This window comes from Electrophorus electricus, chromosome 8 (assembly GCF_041902795.1).
Source record: "Electrophorus electricus isolate QZ-2024a chromosome 8, ASM4190279v1, whole genome shotgun sequence".
NCBI classification, from domain to species: domain Eukaryota; kingdom Metazoa; phylum Chordata; class Actinopteri; order Gymnotiformes; family Gymnotidae; genus Electrophorus; species Electrophorus electricus.
Window position 1 is genome coordinate 20,775,751 of NC_137504.1, and position 24,504 is coordinate 20,800,254.

Genomic DNA, 24,504 nt, shown 5'->3' on the forward strand with positions numbered 1-24,504 from the left:
CCTGGTTAGGAAAAAGTTCCTAAACACCAGGTGAAATACTGACGATGGAAAACAAACAAACAAAAAAAAACTGATGTTTCAAGTAGCAAAACTGCTTTATATTTTATGCAACAAATTGAACCATGGTTACAGGAAGAAAAAAGTGTGTATTTACAAAGACGAGCAAATTAGTGTACAAAACGGATGCTCGCATAGAAAGAGTAGTGGCATGATTTATGATTTAAAAAAAAAAAAAAAAAATCAACATCGGTAGTACCATGTTGACACATGTAGTTGGCTTCATCCTTAAGCATCGCAGTCAGAGGGCTAAGTGTTGCAAATGCTAACACTAATACTGTAAAACAACTGCATTTTAATTATACAAATAAAACAAGGAACATTTTAGCAAGAGTTTTTGACTTAGCAGTGAAGGTTCATTGGTTTGTTAAGTATACAATTTCTTAGCACTCAATGTGTCAGTCCTTGTTATAAGTCAAGTGATGGTGCCACTGAACCATAAGACTTGCAGCAAAAGATCTGAAGGGACATCCTTGATGTTAGTGATTCTAACCCTTTAAGTCTTTTGGCAGTTCTGAGAGTGGTGTGCAGAGTATTAGGAAATGACATCATTGAGTGGTATCTGACATTCTTTCACAATATAATATAAAATAAAACATTCAGATACATAGGTCCTCATGTTGCTGGTCTTGTGTACCAGTCCTTCTCCAGCTCCTGGAGACAGTAGTGTTCAGAATCAAACATCCATGTCCATTACTGTAGACAAATATATAACTTACAACGTTCAGTCAGTCTTTTTTCAGTCTGTTGCTGATTCTTGGTGACGCTTAAGGGCTACTCCATGTTGTTTAAGCAATAGCGTTTAAGGCACAATTGTTTAAAAGGCCAGCAGCACGGTGGAAAGAATTGTACTGATCTGGAACTTTTCATGACACAGTGATTGTATAATACTTAACTGGTCTCAGTATGAACAACCATTCCTCACATCATGGGACTATTAACGTCACACATGAAAAGGCAAGATGGTTTACAAGAATGGTTGCAACCACAAGAAAGAAATTATAGGCCAGCTGGGGAACAAAAGTCTAGAAGAAGGATACACGTTTCTGCCATGTGCAAGATCTTTGTACGTAGTAAAAGGTCCCCTAAAGGTGTATTTACCTTGGTTTCTATGCAATGGGAGCTGAAAGATATTGCATACAAGGTTTGACTTTTGAAACCTTCACAGCAACATGACAGAGGGCTATCTGGGGAAAAGTGTGAGGAGAAAAGGAACACGTATATGCAAAGTGGAATTCAGGATCCAACTGTTCTCAATTAACACTTGGTCTTGGCTCTTGCATCAGCAAACTGAATTGTATTTCAAGATTTTTTGATGATAAACCCTCAAGGCATGGTTTCTATGAATCTTTGCACAGTAACAAAACTTTGTCTCCTCCAGTATTTTGTGAAAAGATGCGTATTAATTTTGTTTAGGAAAAATGTATGTCTCAGCCATTCAGGAAAAATGTATGTCTCAGCCATTCAGAAAAAGCCACCCCCAACCCATCTAGTTTTACAAGATCATTATTCCGATTGTTGCCATGAAGAGTAGGGAAGAAGGAACAATGGCGGATTCAGGCTCTTCAGCTACCTCTGAACAATGTCACTGATCTCCTTGACAGAGGACAGGAGCTTGGTAAAGTCTTGTGGTGTGCTGGTGCCCCCAGTGGCTGTAGGGCAGATCTGCAGCTCCCTGAGGCTGCTTTCTAGCTTGTTGATGGCCTCACGAAAGGCAAACTTGTTTCTCATCTGCTGTATGGACTCTACGTAGCTTGCGCAGTACTTGGACAGGTCCTTGCCAGCTTCCAGGACTGCACTGTGGCTGCCTGTCTGCTCTGAGTTCCTGCTGATGGCAGTACGCAGGAGCTCAGTGCTCTCCAGAACCATCTCCCGTGTGATGGCTGAGCTGGAAAAACGCTCAGTTGGCTGACGTGTTTTTCGCAAGGAGCGCCGTGTAGTCATGAGAGGGATAAAAGCAGTAGCTGTGGCCTGATCACCAACAGGAGAGTTTGACCCAGCCACCAGTGATGGACTCGTGGGAGAACTGGAAGTGCCCTTTGATGGCTGTCCTTTTGAGGAACTGAGTTTTTTGGTGCCCTCATTTGGAGTTAGGAGAGGCCTTCCTTGTTCACTTGAGACAGGGCTTGAGGGGCTTGGATCAGGAGTGACTTTAACTTTAGTGTCAGAGGTTAGGTCTTGAGTGGGGCTTCTTGAACTTTTTCCAGATTTGACATTTGAAGGTGGCGGTGGAGGAGGAGTGGGCTTCGGTTTTGCGAACTTCCCCCTGTCCCTCTCTCGCTCCCTCTGAGCAGAGATTTCTAGAGGCTGTTTGTGCCTGCGTGCTCTGCACTCCTCCCCAGCAGCCCCAAGGGCAGGAAACACACTGGATTTGAGAAGCTCTGCCTGCAAGGCACTAGTTTTGGAGCCATCAGTCTGCCCTTGTGGCCGATGACTCAGCTTCGGGGTTAGTGTCTGTGGGCTTGACCTTGGACTAGACTCAGCATCCTTGAAAACCTCATCTGAAGCATCATCGGTCTTCCTGGGCAAGCGCGGAGGGGGAGTAAGGGTGCCACGACGTGGGACACACTCTGGTTTTAGCTCACTTGCCCTCTTGCGGGGCAGGGCAGGTTTGTCCCCAAAGGTGCCCGAGTCAAAGTGACGAGACTGCAGGTCACGGGGGAGCGTGACTGACTTCCACTCTATACGCTCAGACCCAAGGGGCATGCTGGAGGCTGATGATGACCTCAGGAAACGCTTAGAGTTGGATATGGTATCTTCCTCACATGGGAGTGTCGTGGCCATCTTCCCACTTGGAGTTGCTATTGTGCCCTTTTTTCGTGGATGTGGAGGGAAGATCTGACCAGGATACATGGGGGCCCCATTAGTGACACCCCCAGCACCATTATTATTGACACAAAAGAACTTTGACGGTTCTATGCCTTGAGCGGCATCTGAAAATGATGAGCCATTGTTGAAGTCATCCCTGGAGTCAGCTCCTAGTCCTCGGCGATCGGCATGCCCGTCCATTTCTCTAAAGGAGCTGCTACGTTTAGGAGGGGCAGGAGCCGTTTTCTTCTTCTTTTTGATCAAGTTGAAGGGGTTGAGACTGCTCTTGGACTTATCCTTGGGCAACAGCCGATCATCCTCATTCAGGTTGCCATCTACAAGAGGTCTCTCTTTTCGAGGAAGCATCGGGGACACAGCTACATCTGCCTCAACAGCATCTTGAAATAATACAAAAAAGACCAATATAACCACTCACTGGCTATTTCTAACTAATATATACTCCTGATCTATATTGTCAGAATACTCACCAGGGCTATCCCCATCTTTGTCCATGTTTCTACGTAGTGTCCTAGTTTTGGTGGGGAGCTCTGGGGCCTGCTGTATTGGGCCAAGTGTCAGCTTCTTACCCTTTTTCCCCAGTTCCTTCTCCACCTCTATCAGAGGGAAAACATTATCTTATTAGCCACACTGAGAAAAGCAAAAGCAAAGCGTGATCACTATGCAGACGATGTACCATCAGAAATGCTGGATTCTTGAAACATCGTTTCAAATGCTTGATGTGTCTCAGCAAAGGTTGGCCTATCTGCTGGGTTCCATCTCCAACCTATTGGACAAAAACCAGATTAGTCCAAAAGACCAGCAGCTTATGATCACATTCAAGTGTAGTAAGGCAAGCAAAAGTTGGAGGTCTGTATTAACTGCAGTGTCAGACCTATAATACTGTGCACAATCGCCTCAAAAATCTATAAGATACTAAATAACATAATTGCTACTTACAGGCTCTCATAAGTTCATAGACCTTCTCTGGGCATCCCTCAGGCCTGTCCATGCGATAGTCTTTTTCTAGTAGTTCATATACTTGAGACAAATCAATTCCAGGGTATGGGGACATCCCATAGGTCGCAATCTCCCATAACAGAACTCCAAAAGCTGAGGGACCAGCAGTAAAAACCACATTGTATAAAACATTTACAGTAAATACCTTACAGCATACTGCTATAAATTTCAATGTATCTAATAATTTCATCCACTCACCCCAAACATCTGACTTGATGGAGAATTTATTATATGCCAAGCTCTCTGGTGCAGTCCATTTGATAGGAAACTTGGCTCCTGCATGAGCTGTATATGTGTCCCCCGTCATCAAACGACTCAAACCAAAATCCGCCACCTTTACCAAGTGGTTCTCCCCAACCAAACAGTTGCGGGCAGCCAAATCTCTAGAGAAGGAATACAAAATTAAACCTGTTAACTTAAAATCAAGACCTCTATAAGAATCAAGTCTTTCAAACAGAAGTCACTGGATATTTTTACCTTAATTTAAAGGTAATTAAACATGGCTGAACAATAAATTATGGTGTTTATCACATTTTTAAAACTTGCTGCAGGTAGAGCACACTAGTGATGTTTATTGTGCTGCCCAAAATCTATAGTAAGCAAAACTAAAAAAAAAAAAAAAATCAGATCACATAGCCTAAAATCTAAAAGAATCATATGCATAAACATATTACCCAGCTAAGCAGGGTAATATGCACAATCTATTAAACACAAACCGCTGCTGCTCAGTGAGCTTTGGCAGAACTACATTTTAAAACTAAAGCTGCTTGTAATGTCTGTGATATTGAACTGGTCCGATTCACGGTCAGTATTCCCACATTCCCCTAACCTGTGGATGAAGTTCTTTTTCTCCAAGTACTCCATAGCAGAGGAGATCTGAGTGGCCATGTAGAGCAGCACCACAGCGCTCACCTCCTCGCGGTTACACTCGCGAAGATAGTCTAGCAGGTTACCATGGGTCATAAACTCAGTGATGATGTAGAAGGGAGGCTCCCGTGTGCAGACGCCTGAGATGAACACAGCAGTTAGTCTATAAAGGCTTGTGCTCATAAAACGTCTCAGAGTTGTCAACAAAAAAAAAAAAAGTAAATTATAAAAGGTCTTTAGGATTACAGACAACTTTCTTAAAGATGCCCCCTTTCATGACATTAGTCTAGCTGGTAAAGAAAGTATCCAAAACTAGCTTATTTTCAATGTTGAAGTCATGAAGGACCAAATCAAATGGCTCAGCACAAGACACTTAATTTCCCCCCCCAAAATTCACCCAATAGCTGGACCAGGTTTGGATGTTTGATTTCTTTCATGACTGCAGCCTCCTTTAGGAACTCTTCCACCTCCATTGTGTCCTCCTACACAGTACAGAAAAAAAGTCGAGGGAAGCATTACTCCTGCTCGGACAAGATGCAACACTAAGAATATCTTCAGTTTCTATGGGAACTGTTTGGTGTTGTTTTAGACATATTCCAGGCAAATGCTCTGAAAAACGCTGCTTCATATGACCATGCACATGTGTCATACGATCTGCACAGGCAAAAACTTTATACTATGTATATTCATTTGCAAAACAACTGAGGCTGACTGTTACTAACCTTTAGTGTTTTCACAGCTACAGTGAGGTTGTACTTCTTCCAGACTCCCTCGTACACCTCTCCATACTGGCCTCCACCTAGCTTGTGTTTCATAGTAATGTCTGTACGCTCCATCTCCCACTTGTCATAGTTAGGCGAAACCCCATAGATGGTGGGCTTGTTGCGTTTGGGTGCAGGATAGTGTAGTGTCGTGATGAGACCATCCGCCACTGTGGAATGGTGATGCACCAATTCGGCCAGCGTATTGAAGCGGCTCTCAGAGGACACGTACAGCTGCGTGGGTAAGAAACCGTGCAAATTAGGTAAATCAGGCAGCCTTCTAATTTGTGTAGAGTACAAACACTGATAAAACAATTAGTGGAGCATGAGCAATGCTATGGCATTCTAATGATCTTCCCACAATGGCCATCAAAGATTTGTAAAAGCATGCAGCATAGCACACTGAAGAAGGTACAGCCCACTGAGCGGTGCTATGGCTCCCCTGTGCCAAAGATGTAAATGAAAAAGAGAAGGTGGTCAAGTTTCCTGAATTATGACCGTTAGTCTGAACTTCAGAAAGCTGACCGAAGTGGTCGAGTTTTTGGATAAGGCATCCTGTAATATTTTATAAGATGGTAGAATGTGGTGCAACTTTAAATGATCAAACTGGCATGAAGTGTAAGGCATAAAGAATGCCAGCACTCATCAAAATGAGTGATATACTGCTGACAATTATTATCCAACTTTAACAAAAAGCTTGGTAATAAAGTGACATCAGCAAGATGGTGGAATGTCTGAAATGAGGTAATCATAGCTGGATGACCTATAAAAGCCACAGGAGTATGGAATCCAATAAATCAGAGTAATCTGGACTATTCAGACTACCACTGCATTAATCACCCAGTCAACCTGTGTTTTGTGGTCAAAGAGAGATTAAGATTAATTGAAAGCGGGTGACTGCTTAAAGCCTGGCTTGGTGCTAGGGGATTCGCAGTCTGGGACAGACAGGGGGATGGGGGTTGGGGAGGTATGTGGAAGGAGCGTGGTGCTTGCCGCGAGAATTCCTGTCATTACTATCGTTCCACAAGCTCACCTCACAAGTGCGCTGAGGAATGCGGAGCTCCAATAGACAAGATGCACTCTGGCGTGGGGGGGCGGTGATTAAAACACTGCTCTAGAATCAGTCTGCCTTGTATAATGGGCCAAAGGCGTTTGCTTGCAGTGGCTGGTTTGGTGTGTGTGGGTTGAGGGTATATGATGCTTAGTGCTTACAGGCGAAGTATTGATCAAACTTCAACTGGTTCTCTTTATAGAGTGCCTCATGCTAGAAACATCTGGAGCTGTAACATTAATGAGGAACTGCACGGTTGTTTTTGGACTTGTCTTGGACTGTGGTACAATGATGAGCCTTTGTGTGTGTCTGGAAAAATGGCGATGGAGATAGCCAAGTTGATCTTCTGAATCAATCAGGTAACAAAATGTATGCTGCCCAACCTTAACCTCTTCCTACCTAAACCCACTGCTATATTTTTCTAAGTTTTATTTATTATGCTACCATTTGAGATGTCAAGTCTCAGTAGTTATGGTGCAATTAGGAAAATAACAGCTTCCATCAACCCTACAATAAATTTTATAATTTTCCAAATTGCCCTGGCCTAGAATGCTGAAGAACCAGGAACATGCCAGCATTTTATTTGTAGTTCCCTATAGGCACCATCATCAGGACAATAAACGTCTACAGTTACAGTTCTCCTCATGAGCCAGTGTTTAATCTCGTTTTGTTGGGGGAGTGTTTTTTGATGCATGTAGCGGTGTGTGTGGGCTCACCTTGCCGTCGGAGGCCGTGTTGATGCGGTAGTGGTAGACGCGGCCCTCGTAGCGCAGCGAGATAGACCTTTGGCCCGGGCTGCTCTCGCTCTCACGCACCAGGAAGCTGCCGTTGATGCCGCTGCTGAGCAGGTACTCAGCGGCATTGCGCGACACGGGCCCGTGGTACCAGCTGTGCTTCTCCAGGCTGTTGACGGGTGTGATGTAGTTGCTGGGCACCCAGCCCTGGCCGTTCTTGGTCTGCGCCTCGCACCACTCCCCATTGTGGTTGTAGCCGAGCACGCGCAGCTTCTCCCCTATGAGGCCGGAGCATGGCAGTTATCACGTGCCGCTATGAGCAGTGCGTCTCCTCCTGTCAGATGGCGCCAATGCCAAGGCTTTCTTATATGCTGAGACTCTTCAACAGGGGGTTATGCATGTCTTATGCATTTGTTTATGGACATTGTTTATGGTCTTATACACTGTTAAATGCAGACCTTTATATTATGTAAATATTTTTAGAATCATGATACTTTAAATTTATATTTTGGTTTGTTTTTTTTATAAGCGAGTTTCAAACATGCCAGAAGATAACACTTCGACCACAAACTAGTTGTAAACAAATTATACTGACATTATTAAATATACACACAAACAACTTTATTAGAAATACCCACTTTGTAAGTACAACTAATAAGTGTAAGGTTAGAGACTACATTGCAATTGTGGCTATATATAGCTTGGTTTGACCATCCTTTGACCCTCCTTTAATGGTCAGTGTCTCATCATAGGACCACTGTTATCTGGACATTTTCAAGGTGGCAGACACGTCTCAACACAGCAGTGACACTGCTGGGGTAAACGGGTCATTGCTAAATTGGGCATAGCATCAGATGGGCTATAGTTTTTTTATTGGGCACCCCTACAAGGCAGATGTTTGTAGAAAAAAAAGTGGTCTGTGAGTACAGATTAAACACTACTAAATATTTTTAACACAACCAGATGCAGTATTATTAGTGATAGAAATAATTGGAGATAAATAAGCTCCAGCAGACAGAGACAGAAAGTGAAGGAATATTAAAAAAAAACAAAAACAACAAAAAAAAACTGGTGAAAGTCCATTCAGTCAGCTCAAGGCCTTCCTGATATAATTATCAAACAAAGGGTAGATACACTGTTGAGTCACATAAAAACATCCGGACATGACCTAAACCAGAGCCATGGTGAGTAAACAGCTTGGTAGGGCTATGACTCTAGAACACCAGAATCTGCTCAATTGCGTCATGACAGCCCAGGTTTTCCATGTGTCAGTACAAGGTTACTGCGGTTAGCAACTCATTTGTTGGTAAAATGGGGCTGAGAGCTTTTTAAATCCTATGAAACTGCTGTCTTGCTTTCGGCAATAAGCAAAGGATTATAACTTACAGAATTTAGTTATGCACTGACAATTCTACTGATTGTGTAAATTTGAAATCTAACAAAGTGTACTGAATAACATATGATCTCTCCATAATATGAAGAGCTTCAACTGGACTGGCCACAGCTGCAGCGATCATTTTGTTTTTCAACAAGCTGAGTGGAAAGAACTCCCATGCTGGACGAGATAAAGGGAATGTGAGGGGGACAGGGAATATGAGGCAAATATGTGGATTTCCAGGCAGCGGCATCACCCTGCTCCCATGAGAGGACACACAAGACCCCTCAACCCCAACACCATACCAGCAGTCTAATGGCCCCATTATACTGCTCTGACATCAACACTGCTATGTGTTTTATGGTGGTTGTAGGTTGGATTTCAGTAAGGGAAGTGTGTGTGTGTGTGTGTGTGTGTGTGTGTGTTTATAGGGAAGGTTTACTGAAAGCCAAAGAGGACAAGGCACGTTCCCTTTGGCTAAGTGGCATTTTAATCAGTTCTGTACGTGGGCAGTGGAGTGTAAATGATCACTAAGAAAAATATGCTCACAGTGGGGATAAGCTTAAAACAGGTCATTTATTCTCTTTATTTGATTGATATTTATTATTGTTAATGATTACTTGTAATGACTACTAACATGTCCTCTCTATTGCTTTGCCAACAGGAGGCATTCAAAGTTTCCACTTCTTTATGGGGCACAGATTCGCTTCTGAGAAATCGCTGAGAAAAACAAACTTGACTCATCGCTGGCAATGTAAACTGATCTCACTACTTATTAACTTATTGGCTACAGGGAAAAAAGGTTAGAAAAAAACAGGATGATAAACGACAGCACAGTATGCTGCCTTACCTTTAGTTATGCTGAGAGTGTTGTCACCACTCGCCACAAAGTCATACAGTGCTACGAACAGGTTGGGGTCATTTTCACTGGGCCCCGCCAAAAGGTTCTCTTTGGAGTTCCATCGTGCAGCCTCAGACAGACCAGGGGGCTCGAAGTCCGGCCGCTGAAGAGCTTCTGGAAGATGCGGCAGACAAAAGTCAATTAGTGGCAGTGACTACAAACAAGCATGTAACTAATAGTACAGGAGTCCCCGGAGCAGTCACCCAAGGGAGTGATGCACTACAAATAACAGTTCGGTACAGTGTCTGATGATCATTCAGCATATTTGATTTTTGAAGACCTATAAAACACATTACATAAATGATTAGTAGAAAATTAGATTAGGAAGGACTGTGGCCTTCAGGCTAGCTGTGTACAAGTGAATAGCAAATCCAGTTAAAATAAATGCACTTCGGCCATCCTATACATAGAAGTTCTAAAAAGTTTCTTAACCTTGTCCACACTGACATGTCCACAACCCTAACATCACTCATGTGTTCTATTGATCTCCCTGATTGGCTAAAATTCCTTTATGCAAAAAAAACCCCAAAAAACACAGCCTACTGCGATTAACATTATACCCAAACAACTCAGCTGTCCCTTACATGGGTCCTGTCACCTTTTGATTCTCTGCCACGCACAAGACACAAACACACATGCACACAAGCTCACACACTTTCAGAACAAAGGTTTAGTCTGTGCCATCAAAATGAAAATTCTCTGCTCAGGTTTCAAGCATCAGTAAATACTCCCTGACAGTTTAATATAGCTGATGGACTGTTGATAGGCCATCAATAAGTACTAAAACTATTAAAAGGTTGCTTTTAACTTTATACCAGCATGGGAATAATCAAGGAGATAATGGTAACAGGTGACCTGCAAGAAGATCTGCATTTTATTCTCAAAGTTTGTCAGCTCCAGACATAAAGTGTGTTAAGTGAAGAGTATCACGCATCTTAAACCACAGTTTTATTTGTAAAATGACACTTAATGGAGGTGCGCAGTCTGGCAGGAAAATGAGCCAGTGACAGAGGGGGATAAACAAACGAGGGGGAACTGGCTGTTGTTCCCCTGGTAGGCAAGAGTGGGAGGGAGGAGGACAGCAGGGGACTGGACCAGCTCATCTGATCTCAGGCCCTCGCCCGTCGTCCCAGCACAGCACAGCACAGCTCAGCTCAGACCAGGCCCTCGCCCGTCGTCCCAGCACAGCACGGCTCAGCTCAGCTCAGACCAGGCCCTCGCCCGTCGTCCCAGCACAGCACGGCACAGCTCAGACCAGAACAGACCAGGCCCTCGCCCGTCGTCCCAGCACAGCACAGCACAGCTCAGCTCAGCTCAGCTCAGACCAGGCCCTCGCCCGTCGTCCCAGCACAGCACAGCTCAGCTCAGCTCAGACCAGGCCCTCGCCCGTCGTCCCAGCACAGCACAGCTCAGCTCAGCTCAGACCAGGCCCTCGCCCGTCGTCCCAGCACAGCACAGCACAGCTCAGACCAGAACAGACCAGGCCCTCGCCCGTCGTCCCAGCACAGCACAGCACAGCTCAGACCAGAACAGACCAGGCCCTCGCCCGTCGTCCCAGCACAGCACAGCACAGCTCAGACCAGAACAGACCAGGCCCTCGTCCGTCGTCCCAGCGCAGCTCATCTCATCTCATCTCAGGCCCTCGCCCGTCGTCCCAGCGCAGCTCATCTCAAACCCTCGTCCGTCGTCCCAGCGCAGCTCATCTCAAACCCTCGTCCGTCGTCCCAGCGCAGCTCATCTCAAACCCTCGTCCGTCGTCCCAGCGCAGCTCATCTCAAACCCTCGTCCGTCGTCCCAGCGCAGCTCATCTCAAACCCTCGTCCGTCGTCCCAGCGCAGCTCATCTCAAACCCTCGTCCGTCGTCCCAGCGCAGCTCATCTCAAACCCTCGTCCGTCGTCCCAGCGCAGCTCATCTCAAACCCTCGTCCGTCGTCCCAGCGCAGCTCATCTCAAACCCTCGTCCGTCGTCCCAGCGCAGCTCATCTCAAACCCTCGTCCGTCGTCCCAGCGCAGCTCATCTCAAACCCTCGTCCGTCGTCCCAGCGCAGCTCATCTCAAACCCTCGTCCGTCGTCCCAGCGCAGCTCATCTCAAACCCTCGTCCGTCGTCCCAGCGCAGCTCATCTCAAACCCTCGTCCGTCGTCCCAGCGCAGCTCATCTCAAACCCTCGTCCGTCGTCCCAGCGCAGCTCATCTCAAACCCTCGTCCGTCGTCCCAGCGCAGCTCATCTCAAACCCTCGTCCGTCGTCCCAGCGCAGCTCATCTCAAACCCCCGTCCGTCGTCCCAGCGCAGCTCATCTCAAACCCTCGTCCATCGTCCCAGCGCAGCTCATCTCAAACCCTAGTCTCTTGCACTTTGTCTCACAGAGAATTACATTTTTGGTGGAGGGGTTACTAGCCCTAGCTTGAAAGAAAGCAGACTTCGAGACAGATATAAGCATAAGAACAGGGTATATGTTTTCTACCAGATAAAGGGTGATTTGTATTATTCAGGTATTTTCAGAATGTGAGCATTTACAGCATTAATTATTGTTTATACAGACTCATTATTCCTGCTTTAACCATTTGTTATGTAGCTATTATTACAATCTAAGCTAAGATACAACACAAAACATGCACTTTGACATATCAGAATGTTTTGAAGTGTCTCATTTACCACAGAACAACTGTTACATTGCTAAATATTGCTCTATTATTAAAAGGTTCAGGAAGCCCAGATATGAAAGTTTGAAAATCTTTTTCTCTTTTCAATCACACCCCCGTGGACTATACAAAGCACAGAGAATAAAAGGGAGCATGAAGAGAAGTAGTATAAAAGAACAAAGAACACTTCTAGGGCTCCACATGTGACCACAATCTTCTACCATGAAGACAATTTTAAAAAAGTCCCCCTAAAACACGATCCTCTGCAAGCAGTCAGGCGAGAGTCAGGTTTCCTCGTATTCTCTCCTCCCTCACTTCTTTTCCTCCCTTTCTTCTGCTGCGAGTCAGAGTGTCTGGCTTTCCTCTCCCTCTTGCTCCCCCCTCTTCCACTTTCCAAATGGCCAGGCAGGGAAGAGGGTTTGGAGGCCTCGAGGTGAAGGCATTGAACCCTGTGATTTTCAGAAGACTACCACCCCAAGTTCCCTCCACTGCCTGATCTCTTGGCTCTTGTTCTCACTACCATCCTCTGTAATTGAAATTCTTCCCAAAGTGCAACCCCTGCCCAATCCCCCCCCCCCCCCGAAACACACACACACAGCCATGCTAACTTTCCGCAGCTGCTGCGACGCAATCCCAAATTCTTACCTTCGAAGTAACAGCTGGAGGAAGAAGAGAGGCCTTTTTTAGATTTACAGCCCACCAATTTCAAACAGATCTCCAACATTTTCATTGGCTTCCACTTCCACTTTGAAGAATAGGCTTTCCTACTTATCTATCCTTGTATCCGTTATCCAAAAGTTCATTATCTTAAACTTGTAAAAACAAAGAAATAATTTTTTTTTTTATCCAAAAAAGAAAACAATTTTTTTTAAATGTTGATCAAAAACGTAGTAAGTAAAGAAATATACAACCACAGAAATCAGTGATGAAAAGAAAAGGCTGAAATCCACATCTCAAAATCCATACCCTTCACTTTATGACTTTTCGGATCTGTACTACTGAGCATTCAGCGCGAGAGGCTCCATTTTTGTAGCCCGGTCCAGTTTGGCTTGATTTCCCTTCTCTCGCTAGAACAAAAATACACATCCAGATGAGGACAACTCGATTTGGTCAAGCATCGAATCTACCAGCGCGACAAAGAAGTGCTCTCTTAGTGCTGCCATTGTACTGTCTCGTCGCCCGCCAGCGCGAGAGCAGGAGAAGTGTAGTGCTCGTGCTGCTCTGTGCCAACAAAGGACCTCTTTCTTTCGCAGGCTGGAGGACTGAATGACATCAGCTGCATGGGCCCTCCCACCTCCCCCGAAACACACATCCAAACACAACCACGCACACACACACACACGGACACCAAGACACACTGCTGAAATGTCGCCACAAGTCAGTCTTAGGGAAATTATATGCTGTGTGAAGGCAAGCACTGGAATCTGCCCCTGTCGTTCTGCTGGAGAGTCACAAGGCACTTTTTGGAAGGCCCCTCCCCCCACAACCCCCAGATCCACATTTTTTCTCTCCTCTCCTTCAGTCACCAGTCCATTCTTCCTCTATTAGAAAATGTTTAGAGCGTTAAAAAAAATAAATAAATAAAAAAATTAAAAAAAAGGTATAGCTGGATAGTGCTGTTTGAGTGTGATGACTAACATTCTTCTTTTGGTTTTGTTTCAAGAACTGGTCTGTCCAGGCAACAGCCCATTCAGAACCTTAAAGACTTGGGTTAAATTGCACGAATAAAGAAAACTGAGTATAAACTACATGCATGCTGGAGTTTGTCACTTTCAGACAGATCGTATTTGTCGTCACTTAGCTAGAATACATTCCCCGTCACAGTAATTAATTGGACCTCACGTTAAGATGAAGTTAATGGATATACTTGGGTGGGGTTTTACTTTTTCATTTGTTTCTGTCTCTTTTCCACTCAGACAAAAAGTTTGATATGTAACAGCTTTGTATTCTCCTTAACTCTATAGTACCAGTTTGGTGCTGGTCCCAAGATCTGTTCTACTTGGCTAAACAATATTTTCACAATTCTCATGCAGCCATCTCTCCTACCTTTACATTACAGTCATTTCTGTTAATACGTTGTCTATGTTTAAACAGAAAATTCTGCTTGTTTGCCTTGTGATAATATTTAGGGCTAGTGGATGACATAAAACATTGAACAGATAAAGCAAGTGAGCAAAGCCAGTGCTTATCAGAAGGTGTTTGACTGTCACAAGTGCTTTATTTTTGGATATTTACTGTTTTCAGTCACAGAATTTTTTGTGAAAAATAATCTCGGGTTTGAAAAATCAAGGCATCAACCAAACCCAAAAAACTCTCATTCAAAGCCTAAGCTAACTGAGGTGCAGCTTGTAGCTGATGATTTCAATGCTACAAATCTTCCTCCATGAGAATGTGGAAAAGGAGCATTAGTGTTTCTCTGGGACTGTCTCTGGCGCTGACATCACCGGCCCCTACACCAGTCCACTGGTGTCTCCAGACAGGCGGGAACCCAGGCTGTTCTGATGCCCAGAGGCACACAGGCCAGTTAATGCATTCCCTTGACTTTCCAGTCATGAGGGAGCTAAAATGACTTAAATTATGACAATGATAATAACACAGTTCACCTTTTCTAGTCTAGCCAATGGAATGAGAATGGAACTGGGGTGTAAAATGAGCCATACCACCTAGTCTGCAACAAGGGCTGGGTGGCATTCCAGTTCTCCTGCTTCATTAACAACAGAACTGACCTCTGCTCAAAAAGCAGCTGCATTTTACATACCAAAAAGGGTCAGTCAATCTAAGCACTAAAATAATTAAAATGTATGCAATTTTTTGAGGATTAAAAATTAATTCTTTTGTTAATGAATTACTGCCTCTGCTTCAGAAAGAAACATTTAATAAAACGATTAACCCATCTCCCTCGAAGACTTCAGCGTAAAGTTCTCCTGGACTCCAGAACATGTGCGTCATGCACGGCATTCCACAGATGTAGCATTCCTAAACATTTTGTGCTAACATTATGTGGCACTTCTGACTTCACAGTATTATAAATTATCGATATAAAAAAATTGTTTGCAGAAGGTTTGCATCATCGGTGTTACTGGCTGTTAGCTGTTGTTGCCCTACATTCAACATCCCAACCACCGACAAGAAATGTCGACCGCCGAGAGCCTATACTTGTCCACAAAGCAAAGTGAGCAGGGAGAGGCGAAGTTCTGAAAGACGAGGAGGGAGTCTGGAGAAGGAGAAACATGAAGCACATTGTTCAGTGATGAGCTCATAGGAGAATCACTCCAATGCGATTTATATAATCCCAGTCTCAGTATGTTAACAGTTAGCTGACGTACACGGTATGGTTCCCCAACCCACCCCCCCTTTTCACTCCTTCAGCTTGCTTCTTTTTCCAAACCCTAGGGCACAAGAGAATGAAGGTGCACATATTGCTCACTTACTAGCCCTACAAAATTCGATGGTCCCTTAAAAGAGCTTTTAAACATGGACCATTTTGCCAAATTGGAACCATTACAGGGTTTCAACATGGGCTTGCAGCAACACCGGGCTTAATGGAGAGGGAATGTGAGCCTGGTACAGGGAGCCTCTGGGACATCAGAGTACAACTGACACTCTCTTGCATGCATGCGCGCGCACACACAATGTATATATAAAAAATAAAATTAATATACAGTCCACACACATTTTCTCCTTAAAAAACAAATGCCACACCACTTTAATGTCAGAAATGTCAACCAGCCTCAACTCTGACACTCAGTTTACCCAGTTTGGTCAAAGAAAGTATTGACTCAGGCATTCTAATGTGATGCAGAGGACCAGCTGTGTTAATACTCACCAACCTGTGCACTAGGTGATCCTCATCAACTCATTCCACTAGCACAACCGCTTACAGGTCATGAGTCTCAGACACCCAGCAACCAGCCTTGCTATTTGACAGTGTTTATCCTGGGTCCTTTGTAGAATTCCGTCTGGGGCCTTGCTGACCTGGGTTAAGCTTGCCTTCTCTCACTCCAGATCCTCACTAGACTGATGCTGGGCATTAAATGATTTAGAGCTCCGACAGTAGTGGGTAAAGCATTTCATAAATGCTACAATTTCTCTCTCTCTCACACACACACACACAAATATTCCGCAAGTTAAAATCACTAGCGGTTCTCTTCTCAATTCAGAAATCAGCTGCACATTATACACACACACACACACACACACACAAAAAAAAAACACCACCTAAAAGATGTCAGCAGCAGGGCTTGGCATTCAATAACGCTCAGCTGATAAGAAATGGCAGGAAAATATGAAGTAAACTAGATATCAGTTTTAGCTCAGATTCATTGGAGAAACAAATACCTACATACATTAAGTAACAGTACCCTAATTAAGACAAGGACGGATAGTTTGCCCACCTAATCTGCCCATAAAATACATCGCAAAGCCAAAAAAAAATATTACATTACATACATCCAGCAGAGTCCTACTTGAAGACATTAGCTTTCTGCAATAAATGAACATTGTGATGGAAAAAAAAATCCATCTAAAAAGAGCAGTACTCCATATGATAAGCATAATTATGACAGGACTGAACTGTTCAATGAATTTAATTTGAAATAAAATGGCATTGCTAGACAACCTGTCAAGTCTTAACATTTCTTTACGGCATTTGCTGGCTAGTTACACGAGGGTGCCCAGGGCAAGAATTTCTTATCAAAGCAGCTGCACCAACAGCTCAAGGCTAACAAAACGCTATCTAGGAAAGCCAGGAATTAAAGCTGCAGCTGGCTAATCGTCATTTGGGAGTAAACTTGTGTCACCTAGCAACGGAAAAGAATCATCCAAGCACCTTGATAAGGCCTCTAAGACATGCATCAAGCTTTCCCAGAGTCTGGAAGCAATACCAGAACTTAACAACTGTTTATGTAACCATTATCGGTTTGCCAAGTTTGAAGTTTGCAGAGTATGTTAACCATTTATTCAAGCTGAATCCTGAATAGCTAATGAAACTGGACAAAACCACTATGTTCAGCTAAACATAATGAATAAACAGTTTACTAATAATGAATAAACAGTTTACTTCATGTTTAACATGCAGCCTTTTTTAGCTTCAGTAAAAGTTAATGCCGTAATGGTATCAATTTCTTTAAAAATCATACCATTTAATATTGTTTTTGGTAATGTTTATATTGAACAATTTTTCAATTACTTTGAAATTTAACAATATCAAGCAGAATGCATTAAAGGCCAAATGTAAGACTTTCTTGTTGACACGTCCCCTAGAAACATGCCTGTGCTTCCCCAGTCCAGTTAACTTCCTGTCACCACTGATAGGACTGCAAAGGACGGAGACGGCTACGCTCCTCTATTGGTGGAGGAGACGGCTACGCTCCTCTATTGGTGGAGGAGACGGCTACGCTCCTCTATTGGTGGAGGAGACGGCTACGCTTCTCTATTGGTGGTGGCCAAGGCTGGGATGTCCTGGAAGAGGCAGCTCAGGCCAGAGGAGCAGAGGGAGGTGTCAGATTTCCCTCCCTTTCATCTCTGGGTTAAATGGCTCCAGCAGAAGCCCAGCAACTTTGCCTGGAACAGGCTACAGTGGGAATTAGCATTATCGACGCAGAAGCCAGTGTGAATTTCAGTTAACATCTATACACCATTTCCTACTTAAATGCACATATCTGTTTAGAGCATGGTCCTATTATATGAAAAATATGTTTATTTTGTAATGTTTCTATGGCAACTGTGTCTGTGGTGTGGTTCCATGGTCATGCTAGTATGGATGTGTGAATAAACGTCAAGAGTCCAGCTACTGAACTGGAGTGTCTAAGATCAGTTGGTGTATTTACAACACACCCTGACTGAAGTACTATGATTTGCTTGAACACTAATCCAAACAAGTTTTCATGACTCGGATGCAGGCAGTCAGTGGTGGAGAGAATGCAAATGAACACAGAAGGTAGTTCAAGAGAAAACAATCACAGCCTCTAAGAGCAGGAAGCCTATAGAGGCCAATCAGAAATGCCAATATTGCTGTATTCCTTACTAATGAATGCTACACATAAGCACAAAATGCACATACCACCAACCAAGTTTTTATGGAGGAGGCAGTAGAAATACTTAAACAAGCAAAGTAACAATAAAGCAACATGCAACAAAAATCGGATGGATGGATGGATAATCCATAAATTGAAAGCAGATTTACAAAACATTCGTCAACCGCAGTGTTCCAAAAGGATCGAGCATTAACTAGCTGTGACTAGACGGAATTTATCACAGGCTGGAATTCGCATCACAGGTAAGAGTTGAGTTGGTTTAAAGTCTGACCTAAAAGCTGTGCTGCCGAGTGGCACAGAGGAACCGGACAGTGAATTCCTCTGTCTGTGCATGAGTGGTGACATGCAAACACACCCCTATATGGAGGCTGTAATCTACAAAAGAAGATTTAAAACTGATGCACGTTTAGGTGACACTTCCTTTGCATGCACTGTTACCACCATGATAAATCTGCATGGAACCTAAACACAGCTCTGATGCCTTCAGAAGCCCGCTGATCCTGTTACACACTCTTGAGTATGCTGGTCTGGATTAACGTGATGAAGTCAGAGACCTGCCCCATCACCATGTCACGTGTCAGAGAGCTGGCTTTTTGGTCTGGTGGTCTGAGCCTCCTGTCAGACCTGGGTTCAAGTCCCAGGTAGGGTTGCTGCCTTCAGCCTTCATTACATGCACAGGCCTACAGAATGTTATAATAAACTATATCAGATTACCAAATAAAGGATACATCATGAATGGCAAATGCAAACAGATATGCAGATATGTTGTGATCACACTAGGAAAACACTAGGCGGTAAAGCCCAATGTTTCCTTTGATAAACAAACAAACGGCAAATTCTTTACACACAACTATGCATATGGCTATAACGGCTAGAGACACACACACAGACACACAGAGAGACTTTAGAAGAATGCATAGGTCGTCACATTCCTGACTCCACTGGTGTGTCTTGCCCCATATTCATCTATGCCTTCAAGACATGCAGTATTACTCTAGCGCCTGCACTTCTGCACAGAAAAAAGTGGATCCTTCTAAACGGGCATATTGATTCTAGAGGGTCACATTAAGATGAGACATTAAAGTCCACATTCATTAGTTTACCAAACTTTGCCATCACTCACTAGGGTTAATATGTACGGTTTTCTTAAACCACAGATATCAGGTTTTAATGAAAACAAGTGAACTACTTCCTCAGTTCAGTGCATATTGAAAAATGCATTTCAATACTAAAAGATATAATCTTGCGGCTCTCAAACATCTCAAACAACCAAAAATGTATTCTTTCAGTGGCTGCATAGTGCACTAGGACAATGTGAACATTTCAGGGAATAAGTGCCCTGTAATTTAACAACACACGAGACACGGTGTGCGGTAACCTCTTTAGAAGAGGGGATTATGGTCAGTCAGTGAGCACCAGGTTCAAACTCACATTCTTGGCCCCAATTCAATCTAGGGAAACCTAATAAAAATATGATGGCAAGAGAATATTCTAATGAAAAGTAAGCTCAGCAAAACTGACAGCATTTGGAGTACGTGACCCCAGGAGCTGAGCAGATCTGGGATTATGGGGTCAGGCTCGTGAGGTCATGAAATGCATACAAGGGTGATGCGAGTGCCTCAGGGTTCCATGTTCTGAACACCTGCTTGTGTCCGTCCTTGGCAGAACTTGTGCACAAGCGTCACAGGTTACACCAGCAACTGTTCCATACTCCAGTAAAAACTGGAGACAAACAGGAAAACATGACAACCCCATAAAGGATGTATTCACAAAATGTACTGAAGCTAGAAGCCCCACATCACACTCCCTAGTCAATAAGACTGATGGGGAGCATTTCTAAAGCACTGTCATCAGCCTATATGACATGCGTTTCAGAGGGAAAGCCCCAGAACTTAAGAGGCCACACATACTACCGTTAACCAGAATGCAGGGGACACCCAGTGCAATATCCACCTTCTGGACTTCCCCACTCTCTCGTTTTTCTACGAGAAGCACATATACACACATATATATCCCAACAGCATTTCCACAAGACAAAGGAATCCATGACGACATGCTCCAGTCGAGCATGTATCCAGTGTCAGCAGGAGAAGCCGTGCAGCCGGGGCTGTAGCGACAGTGATGCGGTCAAGGCCGGGGAGGAGACGTTGCTGGTTCAAGACGAGCGGCAAATCGTACCAGGAGGCGGCTGCTTCTCAAGCCACCTTCTCAACTCTTGCCTTTGAGACCCGAAGGAATCATGGGGGAGCTTTTGTGTCTAGACTGTGCAGATTCCACAAGTCCCAGCCAAAAACAAAACAAAACAAAACAAAAAATGAGGGGGTGGGGGGTGGAATCAAACACGCCAGGGTCCACTTCACCACAGCCCATACGTGTTCAGCACAGCTGTTGGGTCTACAGGAGAATCTGCGCAAAGATTCATACACAAAGCTAAGTGCAGATACAACACCTCGACAGCCCAAACCAGGCAGACAGAGAGAGAGGTAATACTCTGCTTACAGGCATGAATGAAAATCCAAGTTCAGGTGAGGAAGTGGCCATCATCGTGATGTGGCTGCTTACTTGACAGGGATATTAAGAATGATGGACTGCCCTCTGCTGCCAATTAGCAAGCAGTCTGTGCTGTACAGGACTGAAAGGCCACGACTGGTGCAGTAAACCTTGTGGATTTCACTCCACAACAGCTTGAGTGGATTTTCAACACAAGAGTCACAACATTACTGCATTTGAAGCAAACCAGGCAAGCCTCTTGGCCATAAACGAAGTTCTTTTATAGGTACAAAAATGTCTCAGGAGCTTAGCAACAACCAGATAGCACACAAATATGAAAAAATATGGAGAAGGAAAAAAAAAAAAAAGTCTTGCTGCAAATCTCCAGACCCTACACCATCTTAGCACTTGAGTAAGTAAATTGTGCACAAAAGTGCAGTATGACAGGTCTTTGCTTGCCCTGTAGAAGAGCGTGTGGAGTCTTAACCTGCTTGGTGAGAAGCAGCCAGAGGCAGCTCCGTAACGGCACTCAGGATCCCCATGCTGACATGACCCCACTCTCACTGTGTGACTCATATCCCCTCATCCGGCTGAGTTCAGGAGAGCACCACAAAAAACACACACACAGCAAAAATAATCCTACCATTGATCCTCTCTCAAGTTTACAAGGTCTGATCCTTCTCTGCTCATTGGCTGCTGGCAGGTTTGCTGTTTTTCTCTCTTTTCCTCTCCCCCCCCCCCTATTTTTTTTTAAATCAGCCTCCTGTTGCGCAAGAAGGCTCGCCGCAATCCAAGAATCTGAGATCTCTCTGCCCGCCATGACAATGGTCATGTTATGGAGAGGAACTGCCGAGGACAGCCGAGTGTGAGCAAAAGGGGATGCAGAAGTGCCCTTACCGTCACTCGCCCACACATCCAGGTCATGGCTACATGAGGCTGCGAGTTCTAAAGCAGGACGTAAAACTTTTCATGCTTGCCAACAAGAACAGATGAAGCTAAATTTTCAAACGATAAAAGGAAAGTAACTCCTTACATCAATTTAAACAAATTGTGTGATTTTCTTTTTACATCACTTACTTGCCTAGCTCACTCCATTCTCTCAAGTTCACACTGACAACAGCCCAGGCTATAAATCACAAGATGTATTAGCATATGTGTATTAGCATTAAGGGTTGAGGAAGGTTACACCTTCAGAATACACCATTTTCCAGTGATTCCTTTGAGACCAGGAGTCTGTATTGTATGCTGTACCAGTGTCATCTTTATGCTGGTTACCACTAACCTAATAATCATTAAGCCTATTTGTTTTAACAAATCACTGAAAAGACTACCAGGGAAAGACAGCTAGTGCACATCCCAACCTCCATGACTATCAGTCTGAGAGGTGCTGAAAGCCCCTTGACCTTATTAGGAGTTACTTGTATTATTTACAAGATTCAAATTTAACAATAAAAAACAACTCTGAAAAGAATATATAGTCTAGTAAATAACAGCAACAGGGTAATGGTTACGAGCCAACTACACATTCCATGCTGCTATTATAAGATGTATTCAAGGCAGGTTTAAAGCCTGAAGCAAGCGACGTTGAACCAAGCACAGGAGGCGACAATCTCCTTACCGTGAACTTCAAACACGTTGCAGTGCTGAGCACCATGCCGCGATGAGTCTCTCTTTCCGCCACCCTTGATGAAGTTCAGAGCAGGCAAACTTGGTCGTCTCTGGTCCCCAACAAACTTCCCTGGCTGCTGCCCCATAAGGGCAGGTGGCCGGGCCGCAGCCCCAAAGCACAGCTGATGTCAATCACGGCTTCAGTGTCGGGCAGGTGGAGGACTGACACCCAGTCAAAGGGAACCCTTCCGTGGCGTAGACCGCCTCAACAAGCACACTCTCTGTCAGACAGGACCACCAGATTCCAAATCCCACTTGGGACACCACGTAGTTTTTTCTGTGTCCTCCACAGTGGCAAGGCAGACACTGTGTCCAGATCTTTGATGCTTTGTCTGTATCACGCATTGAGGGCTCCACTCTTATGCTACGGTGCAACTAATCTCAAGGCATGGATTTTTACACTTTATGCATAAACTGTCAACAGCTCCATAACAACTGAGGCAATCTCAACCACATTACAAAATCTAATCGTACCACCAAATAGTGTCATAGCTCAGGATGTAAACAGTCTAAAAAACAACAACAACAACAACAAATTAATTAAAAAATATTATTAAAAAAAAAACAAAATCAATATTAAAAATAACCCACTACATTCTGAGTTTGGAAGTGTTAGGTAGGACAGTAACTGGCTGCTGCATTATGAGCTGCTATCTGCAAAAAAATTCTAAAACAACCTAAAAAAAGAGCAGCAACACTTAATACATTGAATATTTCTAAGACATCAAAACACTTTTACACTATAATTAAAATACCTAGGGGCACAGTAATGTGTGGAGCAGATATAAAAACACTGTCAAAGCGGGGGAGGACCATCTTGTTTTTCAGCCAACAGTCACTGAGGACCTGCCACCACCAGCAGCTGTTTTGGGAACTGTACAAGTCAATAGTCTATGTAGGGATAAGATTTAGTTACTGCCAGTTTAACACTGCTTTTATTTTGCAACTAATTTTACTTATTTTTCTGTACAGGCCTACGTATAAGGCATTCAGAATGCAATGGTAAACTGACAATTCACAGTAAACCTGAATATTTAAAATGATCAGAAGACCCCAAGCCTAGCAGTAGTCATTAGTCGGTTCTAGGGAATTAAACAGAGCAACTGATTAGCACACGTATATCAGACTAAACAAGAGCGAAATGATCAAAGCTCCCAATATTATGGTGCTTCATTTGAGCAAGCTATAACTCAACACACTGAATTCCAAGTCAGGACAAACCGCTTGCATTACCAATAAGCACAGTAGCTGACGAAGCATAATTTTTACATGTTAGCGCTCACCTATAAGTGAACATAAAAGTTAGAGCAAACTTAGCATCTCCTAGCTAACAAATCCCCAGTTTGCTCGGCTCAAGTCGCCTCAGCTTCACGCGATAGTCAACAACAGGTTAACTAAGTTGGCAAGTTTTGCAGCAGCCCGTAAGCATAGAGTGTAACGTATGAATCCAAAGGGAAGCTTCTCCAAAAACAAATCCTGAAGATTAAGAGCTCATTATTTGGTACCAAATTCCTTTCCTCAACTTCCGTGTCCAAGCTTTTCGTTCGTCTCTCCCTCCCGTGCTTCAAACACTCCCGTACCCGAGGCACTCCAACACGGACACTCTGCCTGCCTTTATCACGTTTGTCCGGGCGCTGTCAGACCGTTTCCTGCGTACACAGGGAAGGCACAAACTCTTGGTGTTAATACCGTTGATGTCTTACTGTATTTCCTAAACTCCGAATAATTATTTTGAGGAATAAATGTCTATCGAGTAGTCGTCGACGCAGGGGCCGCCATATTTCCGTACGCAAGGTGGGCTGGTTTTTGAGAAGGGTTGCGTTTGACGTCAGCTTTTGCGTTCTTCCGCCACTAAATAAATAAATAAATAAATAAATAAAAATTTTTTAAATTGTCCACATTAAAGAAGCCTGCTCTTTCCTCGAAGGTGATGTACTTGAAAGGAGCAATTTGTTCTTATAACAACGAAATATTACAGACTTTTCCCTAGCCCTGAACTACAAAGAATTGAAATTCCAGTGACTAAGCTAATGCGCCTTGGCATTGTAATTAAATACAAGACTGTTTGTCTGGAAAATGGGTCTTTCTTTGTGTTTA

General features: G+C 43.9%; 1 protein-coding gene across 1 annotated transcript; it reads right to left on the reverse strand.

Annotated features, from left to right (window-relative positions):
* Positions 1-71: 71 nt before the first annotated feature.
* abl1 (abl oncogene 1, non-receptor tyrosine kinase) lies at positions 72-24,208 on the reverse strand. Its single transcript, XM_027020589.3, has 11 exons — positions 22,358-24,208; positions 9,521-9,685; positions 7,278-7,573; positions 5,472-5,744; positions 5,147-5,231; positions 4,712-4,889; positions 4,081-4,265; positions 3,823-3,975; positions 3,560-3,649; positions 3,354-3,479; positions 72-3,263 (listed from the first exon to the last, which is right to left on the reverse strand). Exons 1-11 carry the CDS (start codon positions 22,491-22,493, stop codon positions 1,627-1,629), a joined length of 3,324 nt encoding a protein of 1,107 aa, XP_026876390.2. The 5' UTR covers positions 22,494-24,208; the 3' UTR covers positions 72-1,626.
* Between the last annotated feature and the right edge of the window lie 296 nt (positions 24,209-24,504).

Coding starts and splice junctions, on each gene's coding strand:
- abl1 (XM_027020589.3), bottom strand. CDS start 22,493: ATGGGGCAGCAGCCAGGGAAGTTTGTTGGGGACCAGAGACGACCAAGT. Junction 5,745..7,277: donor ACACGGCCTCCGACGGCAAG/GTGAGCCCACAC, acceptor TTACCCACGCAG/CTGTACGTGTCCTCTGAGAG. Junction 4,266..4,711: donor AAAAAGAACTTCATCCACAG/GTTAGGGGAATG, acceptor TTCCTTCTCTAG/AGATTTGGCTGCCCGCAACT.